Source organism: Amblyraja radiata, chromosome 40 (genome assembly GCF_010909765.2).
Source record: "Amblyraja radiata isolate CabotCenter1 chromosome 40, sAmbRad1.1.pri, whole genome shotgun sequence".
Lineage (NCBI taxonomy): Eukaryota > Metazoa > Chordata > Chondrichthyes > Rajiformes > Rajidae > Amblyraja > Amblyraja radiata.
The window spans coordinates 15,951,758-15,966,109 of record NC_045995.1 but is presented as its reverse complement, the minus strand read 5'-3'; the positions used below and the strand labels follow the sequence as shown (position 1 = coordinate 15,966,109).

The window sequence follows — 14,352 nt, the reverse complement described above, 5'->3', positions numbered from 1 at the left end:
AAGTTTGCTACAAAAGTATATGCCTAAAATGTATTAATAACGTCTGAGGAACAGAATAGCTTCTGTCAGAGAGACAGAGAGAGAGGGAGAGTGGAGGGAGGGAGGGAGGGAGGGAGTGGAGTCTGAGTGCCCTCTAGACGTCCACATCTGCGCTAGGTGCGTCGAGATGGGGCTCCTAAGGGACCGTGTTAGGAACCTGGAACAGCAACTCGATGACCTCTGTCTGCTCAGGGAGAGCGAGGAGGTCATAGAAAGGAGTTACAGGGAGGTGGTCACTCCAAGACCACAGGAGACAGAAAACTGGGTCACAGTTAGGAAGGGCAACGGGCAGAGGCAGGGACTGGTGAGTACCCCGGTGGCTGTACACCTTGAAAATAAGTACTCATGTTTGAGTAAGGGTGGGGGAGACAGCCTACCTGGGGGCAGCGGCCGGGCCTCTGGCACAAAGACCGGTCCTGTTGCTCAGAAGGGTAAGGCAAAGAAGAGGAGGGCAATTGTAATAGGGGACTCTATAGTCAGGGGGTCGGATAGGCGATTCTGTGGACGCAGACAGGAGACCCGGTTGGTAGTTTGCCTCCCTGGTGCCAAGGTCAGGGATGTGTCTGAACGGGTCCAAGAAATACTGAAATGGGAGGGAGAGGAGCCTGAGGTTGTGGTACATATAGGTACCAATGACATAGGTAAAAAAAGAGAAGAGGTCCTGAAAGAAGACTTTAAACTAGTACGGTTGGGGGGAGGGACTCAAATTGGGAAAGCTAGCAGTCAGTGTGTGAAGCAGGAGGCAGAGAATGGTAGCACTCTGACCCAAAATGTAGGGGAGAGAGAAGAAAAAGACAATAAACAGAGAATAAGAGAGGGTGGGTTTCTTAAATGTGTATATTTTAATGCTAGGAGCATTGTAAGAAAGGTGGATGAACTTAGAGCCTGGATAGACACCTGGAAGTATGATGTTGTGGCGATCAGTGAAACATGGTTGCAGGAGGGCTGTGATTGGAAACTAAATATTCCAGGATTTCGTTGCTTCAGGTGTGATAGAATTGGAGGGGCAAGAGGTGGAGGTGTTGCATTGCTAGTCAGGGAAGATATTACAGCAGTGCTTTGGCAGGATAGATTAGAGGGCTCGTCTAGGGAGGCTATTTGGGTGGAACTGAGAAATGGGAAAGGGGTAGCAACACTTATAGGGGTGTATTATAGAACGCCAAATGGGGATCGAGAATTGGAAGAGCAAATATGTAAGGAGATGGCAGATATTAGTAGTAAGCACAAGGTAGTGATTGTGGGAGATTTCAATTTTCCACACATAGACTGGGAAACACATTCTGTAAATGGGCTGGATGGGTTGGAGTTTGTAAAATGTGTGCAGGATAGTTTTTTGCAGCAATACATAGAAGTACCTACTAGAGAAGGGGTGGCGCTGGACCTCCCGTTAGGAAATGAGACAGGTCAGGTGGCAGAGGTATGCGTTGGGGAACAGTTCGGGACCAGTGATCACAATACCATTAGTTTCAATATAATTATGGAAAGGGTCAGAACTGGACCTAGGGTTGAGATTTTTGATTGGCGAAAGGCTAACTTTGAGGAGATGCGAAAGGATTTAAAAGGAGTAAATTGGGACAGTTTGTTTTATGGGAAAGATGTGGAAGAGAAATGGAGGACATTTAAAGGTGACATTTTAAGAGTACAGAATCTTTATGTCCCTGTTCGGTTGAAAGGAAATAATAAAAATTGGAAAGAGCCATGGTTTTCAAGAGAAATTGGACACTTGGTTCGGAAGAAGAGAGAGATCTACAATAATTATAGGCAGCATGGAGTAAATGAGGTGCTTGAGCAGTATAAAGAATGTAAAAAGAATCTTAAGAAAGAAATTAGAAAAGCTAAAAGAAGATATGAGGTTGCTTTGGCAAGTAAGGTGAAAGTAAATCCAAAGGGTTTCTACAGCTATATTAATAGCAAAAGGATAACGATGGATAAAATTGGTCCATTAGAGAGTCAGAGTGGACAGCTATCTGCAGAGCCAAAAGAGATGGGGGAGATATTGAACAATTTCTTTTCTTCGGTATTCACCAAGGAGAAGGATATTGAATTATGTGAGGTAAGGGAAACAAGTAGAGTAGCTATGGAAACTATGAGATTCAAAGAAGAGGAAGTACTGACACTTTTGAGAAATATAAAAGTGGATAAGTCTCCAGGTCCTGACAGGATATTCCCTAGGACATTGAGGGAAGTTAGTGTAGAAATAGCAGGGGCTATGACTGAAATATTTCAAATGTCATTAGAAACGGGAATAGTACCGGAGGATTGGCGTACTGCGCATGTTGTTCCATTGTTTAAAAAGAGGTCTAAGAGTAAACCTTGCAATTATAGACCTGTTAGTTTGACGTCAGTGGTGGGCAAATTAATGGAAAGGATACTTAGAGATAATATATATAAGCATCTGGATAAACAGGGTCTGATTAGGAACAGTCAACATGGATTTGTGCCTGGAAGGTCATGTTTGACTAATCTTCTTGAATTTTTTGAATGAGGTTACTCGGGAAATGGATGAGGGTAAAGCAGTGGATGTTGTATATATGGACTTCAGTAAGGCCTTTGACAAGGTTCCTCATGGAAGGTTGCTTAAGAAGGTTCAATGGTTGGGTATTAATTGTGGAGTAGCAAGATGGATTCAACAGTGGCTGAATGAGAGATGCCAGAGAGTAATGGTGGATGGTTGTTTGTCAGGTTGGAGGCAGGTGACTAGTGGAGTGCCACAGGGATCTGTGTTGGGTCCACTGTTGTTTGTCATGTACATCAATTATCTGGATGATGGTGTGGTAAATTGGGTTAGTAAGTATGCAGATGATACTAAGATAGGTGGGGTTGTGGATAATGAAGTAGATTTTCAAAGTCTACAGAGAGATTTATGCCAGTTGGAAGAGTGGGCTGAAAGATGGCAGATGGAGTTTTTAATGCTGATAAGTGTGAGGTGCTACATCTTGGCAGGACAAGTCAAAATAGGATGTACATGGTAAATGGTAGGGAATTGAAGAATGCAGGTGAACAGAGGAATCTGGGAATAACTGTGCACAGTTCCCTGAAAGTGGAATCTCATGTAGATAGGGTGGTAAAGAAAGCTGTTGGTGTGCTGGCCTATATAAATCAGAGCATTGAGTATAGAAGTTGGGATGTAATGTTAAAATTGTACAAGGCATTGGTGAGGCCAATTATGGAGTATGGTGTACAATTTTGGTCGCTCAATTATAGGAAGAATGTCAACAAAATAGATGAGATTTACTAGAATGTTGCCTGGGTTTCAGCAACTAAGTTACAGAGAAAGGTTGAACAAGTTAGGGCTTTATTCTTTGGAGCTCAGAAGGTTAAGGGGGGACTTGATAGAGGTCTTTAAAATGATGAGAGGGATAGACAGAGTTGACGTGGATAAGCTTTTCCCACTGAGAGTAGGGAAGATTCAAACAAGGGGACATGACTTGAGAATTAAGGGACAGAAGTTTAGGGGTAACATGAGGGGGAACTTCTTTACTCAGATAGTGGTGGCTGTGTGGAATGAGCTTCCAGTGAAGGTGGTGGAGGCAGGTTCGTTTTTATCATTTAAAAATCAATTGGATAGTTATATGGACGGGAAAGGAATGGAGGGTTATGGTCTGAGCGCAGGTATATGGGACTAGGGGAGAATACGTGTTCGGCACAGACTAGAAGGGTCGAGATGGTCTGTTTCCGTGCTGTAATTGTTATATGGTTATATGGAGGAGAGGGGTAAGAGGCTGGAGGTGGAATGGGGGTGAAGTGAGTAGCAGGGGGAAACAGGGAGCAAAGGGAGGGGGAGGATTCAAGGGGGAGTGGGTTTGGTGCCGATGGGGATGAATGGGGGGGCAGGGAACTGGGGGGAGGGGGGAGAGGGGTCAAGTGACCCCAGGAAGGGGGTAGGGAGCCAGGTGGGGTAAGGTGGGTTCACATTGTTTGGGGGTGGGGAGGAGGGGGGACGGAGCAAAGGGGGTTAAGGAGCAGGCGGCGGCAGGGGTATGGAGGAGGTCTCATTGTTTGGGGGTGGGTACGGTGTTCCAGTTTAGGAAGTCAAACCAGGGCAGGATCTTCACTGTGAATGGCGGGGCGCTGGGGCAATGTGTGGAGCCGAGGGATCTAGGCGTGAAAGTACGAGTTGGGCCGAAGGGCCTCTTTCCAAAGCTATATCACTCTATGAATCTATGGCAAAGTGCTGGTCAGGCAGCATCTATGGAGAAGATAGACGCAAAGTGCTGGAGTAATTCAGCGGGTCAGGCAGCATCTGTGGAGAGATTGAATGGGTGACATTTTGGGTTGAGACCCTTCTTTGGTTTAGTTTAGTTTAGAGATGCAGCGCGGAAACAGGTCTTTCGGCCCGCGGTGTCCTCGCCGACCAGCGATCACCCTGTACACTAGCACTATCCTACCACATTAGGGACAATTTAACAATTTTGCGGAGGCCGATTAATCTACAACCGTGAACGTCTTTGAAATGTTGGAGGAAACCGGAGCACCCGGAGTGAAAACCCACACAGGTCAAGGGGAGAACGTGCAAACTCCGCACAGACAGCACCCGTAGTCATGATCATACCCGGGTCTGTGGCGGTGAGGCAGCAACTGTACCGCTGTGCCGCACAGGATTATATAATGGTTTCCTCCGCCATAAACGCACCCGATATGTGCTAGTAATGTCCTGTTTGCCAGCTTGTTGACCCTCTGTGTTCCCCTCCTGCAGGGTTTGGTAGCCGTTGCTGTGGACAGAGACCAGGGACATGAGCGGCCATTGAGGGCGGCGAGGGTGCCGGAGAGCACCCCCCCCCAACTGCTTGGTGTGTGGGCTGAGCTTCGAGGGGCTCAGCTTCGATGGAGGACCACATGACGGGGCAAAACCAGGAGAAGCGTTATGAGTGTGACGTGTGTGGCAAGGCCTGGCGGTGCCTGAGCGAGCTGGGGATCCACCGGCGGATGCACACGGGAGAACGCCCCTTCACCTGCTCCAACTGCGGCAAGAGCTTCACCAGCTACGCCAACCTGCAGCAGCACAACCGCGTGCACACGGGAGAACGCCCCTTCGACTGCGGCAAGAACTTCAAGACAGCGCTAAACCTGACGAGACACCGGCGGTTGCACACGGGCGAGAAGCCCTATGGCTGCTCCACCAGCGGCAAGAGCTTCGCCAGCTACGACAATCTGCAACAGCACAACCGCGTGCACTCTGGTGAGAGGCCCTTCACCTGCTCCACCTGCGGCAAGAGCTTCGCCAGCTACGCCAGTCAACAGCAGCACAACTGTGTGCACAAGGGAGAAAGCCCTTTCACCTGCTCCGACTGTGGCAAAAGCTACAAGTCGTCGCAGGACCTAAAGAGGCACAGGCTCGTGCACACCGGCGAGCGCCCCTTCACCTGCGCCCAGTGCGGCAAGGGCTTCCCCCAGTCCCACAACCTGCTGTCCCATCAGCGCACCCACACCAGCGAGCGCCCCTTCACCTGCACCCAGAGTGGCAAGGGCTTCACCAAGTCCCACTACCTGGTGTCCCATCAGCGAACGCACACCGGCGAGCGCCCCTTCACCTGCGCCCAGTGCGGCAAGGGCTTCACCCAGTCCCACAACCTGCTGTCCCACCAGCGCACCCACACCGGCGAGCGCCCCTACACCTGCAGCTACTGCGGCAAGAGCTTCATCCGCTCCTCCAACCTGCTGGTGCACCAGCGCACCCACACCGGCGAGCGCCCCTTCACCTGCGCCCAGTGCGGCAAGGGCTTCACCCGCTCCGACAGCCTGCTGTCCCACCAGCGCACCCACACCGGCGACCGCCCCTTCACCTGCGCCCAGTGCGGCAAGGGCTTCACCCATTCCAGCACCCTGCTGCTGCACCAGCGCACCCACACCGGCGAGCGCCTCTTCACCTGCGCCCAATGCGGCAAGGGCTTCACCCGCGCCAACAACCTGCTGGTGCACCAGCGGACCCACACCAGCGAGCGCCCCTACACCTGCGCGCAGTGCGGCAAGGGCTTCATCCGCACCTCCAAGCTGCTGGAGCACCAGCGCACACACACCGGCGACCGTCCCTTCACCTGCGCCCAGTGCGGCAAGGGCTACACCCATTCCAGCGCCCTGCTGGTGCACCAGCGCACCCACACCGGCGAGCGCCCCTTCACCTGCGCCGAGTGCGGCAAGGGCTTCATCCGCTCCTCCATCCTGCTGGCGCACCAGCGCACCCACACCGGCGAGCGCCCCTTCACCTGCGCCCAGTGCGGCAAGGGCTTCATCCGCTCCTCCAACCTGCTGGTGCACCAGCGCACCCACACCGGCGAGCGCCCCTTCACCTGCGCCCAGTGCGGCAAGGGCTTCACCTGCTCCGACAGCCTGCTGTCCCACCAGCGCACCCACACCGGCGACCGACCCTTCACCTGCGCCCAGTGCGGCAAGGGCTACACCCATTCCAGCACCCTGCTGGTGCACCAGCGTACACATACCGGCGAGCGCCCCTACACCTGCGCCCAGTGCGGCAAGGGCTTCACCCGCGCCGACAACCTGCTGGTGCACCAGCGGACTCACACCAGCGAGCGCCCCTACACCTGCGCCCAGTGCGGCAAGGGCTTCACCCGCTCCGACAGCCTGCTGTCCCACCAGCGCACCCACACCGGCGACCGCCCCTTCACCTGCGCCCAGTGCGGCAAGGGCTACACCCATTCCAGCACCCTGCTGGTGCACCAGCGTACACATACCGACGAGCGCCCCTACACCTGCGCCCAGTGCGGCAAGGGCTTCACCCGCGCCGACTACCTGCTGGTGCACCAGCGGACTCACACCAGCGAGCGCCCCTACACCTGCGCCCAGTGCGGCAAGGGCTTCACCCGCTCCTCCAATCTGCTGTCCCACCAGCGGGTTCACGCGGCGACCGTCCCATCCTGAACCTGGTGCGTGAAGAGCGCTGTACCATGGCCTCCCACACTCTGTCTCACCAGTGCGTGCACACCAATGGCCAGCCCTACAACTGCCCGTACTGCGGTAAGGAGTTTGACAGCTCGCGGGGGTTGCGGCAGCACCAGCGGACCCACGCCGGCGAGCAGCTGCTCCAACTGTGACTAGAGAGCACGGGGCCTGCGGGACCACCAGCGGATATACACCGGAGAGAGACCTTATGTGTGCGCTGAGTGTCAAGTCAAGTTTATTCGTCACATACACATACGAGATGTGCAGTGAAATGAAAAGTGGCAATGCTCGCAAAAAAAAACAAAAAAAAAAAAAACAAACAAACTACAAACAGAATGGAACTGAATCACATATACTTTTACATATTAAATATTGTAGGCGGAAGGAAAAAGGGAAAAAAACAGCAATTTAAAAAAAGCAGTAGTGTGGTTCAGTAAAGTTAGTCCCTGGTGAGATAGGCGTTTACAGTCCTAATGGCCTCAGGGAAGAAACTCCTTCTCAACCTCTCCGTTCTCACCGCATGGCAACGGAGGCGTTTGCCTGACCGTAGCAGCTGGAACAGTCTGTTGCAGGGGTGGAAGGGGTCTCCCATGATCTTATTGGCTCTGGAGTTGCACCTCCTGATGTATAGTTCCTGCAGGTGGGCGAGTGAAGTTCCCATAGTTCGTTCGGCTGAACGCACTACTCTCTGCAGAGCCTTCTTGTCCTGGGCAAGGCAATTCCCAAACCAGATTGTAATATTTCCGGACAAGATGCTTTCCACAGCCGCTGAGTAGAAGCACTGGAGGATCCTCAGAGACACTCTGAATTTCCTCAATTGCCTGAGGTGGTAAAGGCGGTGCCTTGCCTTACTCACGAGTGCGGTAGCATGTGATGTCCATGTCAGATCCTCAGAGATGTGGACCTCCAGGTATTTAAAACAGCTCACCCTATCCACAGTATCCCCATTTATCTTCAATGGTGAGTACGTCCTCAGATGATGTGCCCTCCTAAAGTCCACGATCAGCTCCTTAGTTTTTTTGATGTTCAAGAGGAGGCTGTTGTCCTGACACCAGAGTGCCAGATCAGCCACGTCCTCCCGGTAGGCCTTCTCATCGTTGTCTGAGATCAGGCCCACCACCACAGTGTCATCAGCAAACTTGATTATCGAGTTGGAGCTGAACCTAGCCACACAGAACAATAGGGGGCTGAGGACGCAACCCTGGGGGGATCCTGTGCTCTGGGTGAGGGACTTCGATGTAATCCCTCCCATCTTGACTACCTGGGGCCTGCCGGTGAGAAAGTCCAGGACCCAGGCACACAGGGAGGTGTTGAGCCCCAATTCCAGTAGCTTCTCGGCCAGTCTGGTTGGGACTATCATGTTGAAGGCTGAACTGAAGTCTATGAACAGCATCCTCATGTAGCCCCCCTTCTGGCTGTCAAGATGAGAGAGAGCGATGTGCAAAACCAGGGAGACTGCATCGTCCGTGGATCTGTTCGGACGGTATGCGAATTGTAACGGGTCCATGTTGCGAGGGAGGAAGGCACAGATGTCAGTGGATATATTTAAGGCAGAGATAGATAGATTGTTGATTAGTGCAGGTGTCACGGGTTATGGGCTGGGGATGGGAGCAGTGGTCCTGGGCTGTGGATGGGAGCAGTGGTCCTGGGCTGTGGATGGGAGCAGTGGTCCTGGGCTGTGGATGGGAGCAGTGGTCCTGGGCTGTGGATGGGAGCAGTGGTCCTGGGCTGTGGATGGGAGCAGTGATTCTGGGCTGTGGATGGGTGGGAGCTGTGGTCCTGGGCTGTGGATGGATGGGAGCAGTGGTCCTGGGCTGTGGATGGGAGCAGTGGCCCTGGGCAGTGGATGGATGGGAGCAGTGGTCCTGGGCTGTGGATGGATGGGAGCAGTGGTCCTGGGCTGTGGATGGGAGCAGTGGTCCTGGGCTGTGGATGGGAGCAGTGGTCCTGGGCTGTGGATGGGAGCAGTGGTCCTGGGCTATAAATGGGAGCAGTGGTCCTGGGCTGTGGATGGGAGCAGTGGTCCTGGGCTGTGGATGGGAGCAGTGGCCCTGGGCAGTGGATGGATGGGAGCAGTGGTCCTGGGCTGTGGATGGATGGGAACAGTGGTCCTGGGCTGTGGATGGGAGCAGTGACCCTGGGCTGTGGATGGATGGGAGCAGTGGTCCTGGGCTGTGGATGGATAGGAGCAGTGGCCCTGGGCTGTGGATGGATGAAAGAAGTGGTCCTGGGCTGTGGATGGGAGCACTGGTCCTGGGCTGTGGATGGATGGGAGCAGTGGTCCTGGGCTGTGGATGGATAGGAGCAGTGGTCCTGGGTTGTTGATGGGAGCAGTGTCCCTGGGCTGTGGATGGATGGGAGCTGTGGTCCTGGGCTGTGGATGGGAGCAGTGGTCCTGGGTTGTGGATGGATGGGAGCAGTGGCCCTGGGCTGTGGATGGATGGGAGCAGTGGGCCTGGGCTGTGGATGGATGGGAGCAGTGGGCCTGGGCTGTGGATGGATGGGAGCAGTGGGCCTGGGCTGTGGATGGGAGCTGTGGTCCTGGACTGTGGATGGATGGGAGCAGTGGTCCTGGGCTGTGGATGGGAGCAGTGGTCCTGGGCTGTGGATGGATGGGAGCAGTGGTCCTGGGCTGTGGATGGGAGCAGTGGTCCTGGGTAGAGACAGGGAGTCTCCCCTTGTGTCTGATATGGCTCTATATCTCCAGGGCATGAGGTCGGTGAGAACACTATCGCTTTCTACTGAATTATGTTTGCTTCTTTGATTAATTCTGCTGACTTTTACTTTCAATTGTTGTCATTGGAAGTGTCCAGGGTTTTTAATGATGATTTTTTTCAGTTGCAACTGGAATTGTGTTGTTTCTGTGCTGTATCTCCAAACTAAAAGGATGTTTCCACTAGTGGGAGAGTCTCGCACCAGAGGGCACAGAGTCAGAATAAAAGGATGTAACTTTGGAATCTTATTTGTGGGATTCCCTGCCACAGAGGGCAGTGGAGGCCAAATCACTGGATGGATTTAAGAGAGAGTTAGATAGAGCTCTAGGGGCTAGTGGAATCAAGGGATATGGGGGGGGGGGGGGGGAGGCAGGCACGGGTTATTGATTGGGGATGATCAGCCATGATCGCAATGAATGGTGGTGCTGGCTCGAAGGGCTGAATGGCCTCCTGCACCTATTTTCTATGTTTACCAAAGTGATGATGCCCTAACCTTATCACAATTGAATCTGGCTGATGTAAATGTAGAAACAAAGACCTGTAGATGCTGGTTTATACCAAAGATAGACACATTGCTGGAGTAACTCAGTGGATCAGGCAGCATCTCTGGAGAAACAAGAGATTTTGGGATGGAATAAAAGGGTTCTTACCCAAAATATCACCCATCCTTTTCCTCCAGACATGGTGCCTGACCTGCTGAGTTTCTCCAGCACTCTTATCATGGTCTCCTCTATATCCCACAGTTCTGCTCTTACTCCCCATCCCCCTACTCGTAACAAGGACAGAGTCCCCATGTCCGCCATTGCAGGCAGTGAAGAAAGCCAATGGCTTGTTGGCCTTTATAACAAGAAGAATCGAATATAGGAGCAAAGAGGTCCTTCTGCAGTTGTACTGGGCCATGGTGAGACCACACCTGGAGTATTGTATGCAGTTTTGATCCATTTTAAGAGGGAGTGAGATGTTGCCCTTGTGGCTAAAGGGATCAGGGGGTATGGAGAGTAGGCAGGTACAGGATACTGAGTTGGATGATCAGCCATGATCATGTTGAATGGTGCAGGCTCGAAGGGCCGAATGGCCTCTACTCCTGCACCTATTGTCTATGTTTCTATGTCTCCTGGATAGGTGTCCAATTGTGTTTTAATTGGGGCATTCACTTTATGAAGACTGGTTTTCAGTTGATGATTAAGAAGACAGCGAGGAATTTAAAGTGGATCTACATTGTACTTGGTTGAGGGAAGTTAATGTGAACTAGTTGTTAACCACTTGTGTGAAATGGTTAATGTTAACTACCCTAATCACAGCTTATTTATTATGAGTTCTTCTGAAGGACTTTCAGGTGAAAGGAATATGTGTGGAGTGGTCATTCATTGAGTTTTGGACTGGACAGACTGTTGTAGAGATATTTGGATACTCTTGCTCAAAAGACAAAATGCTGGAGTAACTCAGCGGGTCAGGCAGCATCTGTGGAGAACATGAATAGGTGACGTTTCACAGAGTGCTGGAGTAACTCAGCGGGTCAGGCAGCATCTGTGGAGAACATGGATAGGTGACGTTTCACAGAGTGCTGGAGTAACTCAGCGGGTCAGGCAGCATCTGTGGAGAACATGGATAGGTGACGTTTCACAGAGTGCTGGAGTAACTCAGCGGGTCAGGCAGGATGCCCATAATAAAGAGTACAGGTTTGGTGGGCAACTCTGTGAGGGAGTTCACTGTTTGTGTGAAGTGTTGTCTTAGAAACATAGACAAGAGGTGCAGGAGTAGAGGCCATTCGGCCCTTCACCGCCATTCAATATGATCATGGCTGATCATCCAACTCAGTATCCCGTACCTGCCTTCTCTCCATACCCCCTGATTCCTTTAGCCACAATGGCCACTTCTAACTCTCTCTTAAATATAGCCAATGAACTGTGGCCTCAACTACCTTCTGTGGCAGAGAATTCCACAGATTCACCACTCTCTGTGTGTGCAAAAAAAATGTTTTCCTCATCTCGGTCCTAAAAGATTTCCCCCTTATCCTTAAACTGTGTGTGTCCCCTTGTTCTGGACTTCCCCAACATCGGGAACAATCTTCCTGCATCTAGCCTGTCGAACCCCTTAAGAATTTTGTAAGTTTCTATAAGATCCCCCCTCAATCTTCTAAATTCTAGCGAGTACAAGCCGAGTCTATCCAGTCCTTCTTCATATAAGTCCTGACATCCCAGGAATCAGTCTGGTGAACCTTCTCTGTACTCCCTCTATGGCAAGAATGTATTTCCTCAGATTAGGAGACCAAAACTGTACGCAATACTCCAGGTGTGGTCTCACCAAGACCCTGTACAACTGCACTAGAACCTCCCTGCTCCTAGACTCAAATCCTTTTGCTATGAAAGTGGTTTAATATTTGTGGACACTGTTTCAAGTTTACTAATCCTGCCCCTTCTGTTCACCCTACTGTAGTTATATAGTCAGTCTGAATCTATATCTGGTTTAGTCTGTGAGTGGGAACTACCCACAATCTATTTCCTGTTCCTCTCCCTGTGAAGGGGTGACATTCAGTTTCCACCGTGTATCTCCATAGACTGGGTCCCATGCTGCTGGAAGTGTCTTCTGTGGTTAGACATTCTCTTCCCATTAAGCCAAATGTTGGCAGGGATCTTGGGCAAAATCCTTCCCCATTCGCTGTTCCTCCGAGTTAAGTCATTTAATTCAAAGTATTTCTTCAAGTTGTGGAGTCTGAGTTGTGTGAAGTTCTCTAAATATTTTGAACTGACTGCATGTCCCTGTTTGTGTACAGGGTTTGATGCCCATAGTAAGAGTTACAGCATTGGGCAACTCTGTCGGTGAGCTCCCTGTGTGTGTGAAGTGTTGTCTTTGATACAGCTGGCATGTTGCTGTGCCAGGTTGATTATGAAAATAGTCAATGTATTCTTCTAAGGTACACAATAATGCTGGAGAAACTCTGCGGGTACAGCAGCATCTATGGAGCGAAGGAAATAGGCGACGTCTCGGGCCGAAACCCTATTGTCTATGTTGCTGTGTAATCTGTCCTCACAGTTACAACCTCCATCTCTCTCTATTTCTCTATATTTCTGTCTCCATCTTGTTCCCGGCCAAAGCTCCAACCGCCAACCGCCAACGCGAGCCGACCTCACCTGCCCTCACCAAGATGGCCGCCGGCGCCTGCCCTCACCAAGATGGCCGCCCTTCCGCCCGCCCCATCGACCGCATCAAAATGGCGGCGGAGAAGAAGCGGCGGTTGCCAAAGTTTATGGACGAAAAAGCTGATGGGTAATTTGTTCTGCGCCATTTTGGGAATCATAGATATGAGGGTTTCTGTAATGGCGCCGGCGGCATCATCCTGCTGGCGGGAACGTGACGGCGCTGCGGTAAATAATGGTGTAAATGTGTGTGTGGTCAATATATATAAATATATAGTGTAGTGTAGTGTAGTACAGATTAGTACAGAACTGGTCATTATAGTGCAGTGTAGTGTAGTCATATATAGTGTAGTGTACAGTACAGAACACGTGTGTGTGTGTAACAGGTTAATATAGTGTAGTGTAATCTAGACCACACACACAGTGTTCTGTAACTACACTGTACTGTGTATAATGTAGTGTAAATATAGTGCAGTGTAGTTACAGTACAGTGTGTGGAACTGGTCAATGTAGTGTAGTTCTGTAACTACACTGTACTGTAACTAGACAGACGGAGCTGAGGTAAATAATGGTGTAAATGTGTGTGTGGTCAATATATATAAATATATAGTACAGTATAAATATAGTACAGTGTAGAGTAGTCATATATAGTACAGTGTAGTACAGAACACGTGTGTGTGTGGAACTGGTTAATATAGTGTAGTGTAATCTAGACCACACACACAGTGTTCTGTAACTACACGTGTACTGTGTATAATGTAGTGTAAATATAGTGCAGTGTAGTTACAGTACAGTACACTGTGTGTGGAACTGGTCAATATAGTGTAGTGTAGTTCTGTACTACACTACTGTAACTAGACAGACGGAGCAGAGGTAAATAATGGTGTAAATGTGTGTGTGGTCAATATATATAAATATATAGTGTAGTGTAGTACAGATCACGTGTGTGTGTGGTCAATATATATAAATATATAGTACAGTGTAGTGTACAGTGTAGTACAGAACACGTGTGTGTGTGTAACTGGTCAATATAGTGTAGTGTAGACCACACACACAGTGTTCTGTACTACACTGTACTGTGTATAATGTAGTGTAAATATAGTGCAGTGTAGTTACTGTACAGTACAGTGTGTGGAACTGGTCAATATAGTGTAGTGTAGTTCTGTAACTACACTGTACTGTAACTAGACGGACAGAGCTGAGGTAAATAATGGTGTAAATGTCTGTTAATATCACCATATAAATAGTTATAGTGTAGTACAGTGTAGTGTGGTCTAGTATAAATTTAGTTATAGTGTAGTACAGTGTAGTGTGGTCTAGTATAAATACAGTTATAGTGTAGTACAGTGTAGTGTGGTCTAGTATAAATACAGTTATAGTGTAGTACGGTGTAGTGTGGTCTAGTATAAATACAGTTATAGTGTAGTACAGTGTAGTGTGGTCTAGGATAAATACAGTTACAGTGTAGTACAGTGTAGTGTGGTCTAGTATAAATATAGTTATAGTGTAATACAGTGTAGTGTGGTCTAGTATAAATACAGTTACAGTGTAGTACAGTGTAGTGT

The 14,352-nt window shown here is 50.1% G+C and overlaps 1 protein-coding gene across 1 annotated transcript; it reads left to right on the top strand.

Moving 5' to 3' along the window:
• Positions 1-1,433: 1,433 nt before the first annotated feature.
• Positions 1,434-7,207, top strand: LOC116967596 (gastrula zinc finger protein XlCGF57.1-like). Its single transcript, XM_033014212.1, has 2 exons — positions 1,434-1,442; positions 5,041-7,207. The coding sequence occupies exons 1-2, from the start codon at positions 1,434-1,436 to the stop codon at positions 6,913-6,915; spliced, it is 1,884 nt and encodes a 627-aa protein (XP_032870103.1). The 3' UTR covers positions 6,916-7,207.
• The last annotated feature ends 7,145 nt before the right edge of the window (positions 7,208-14,352 follow it).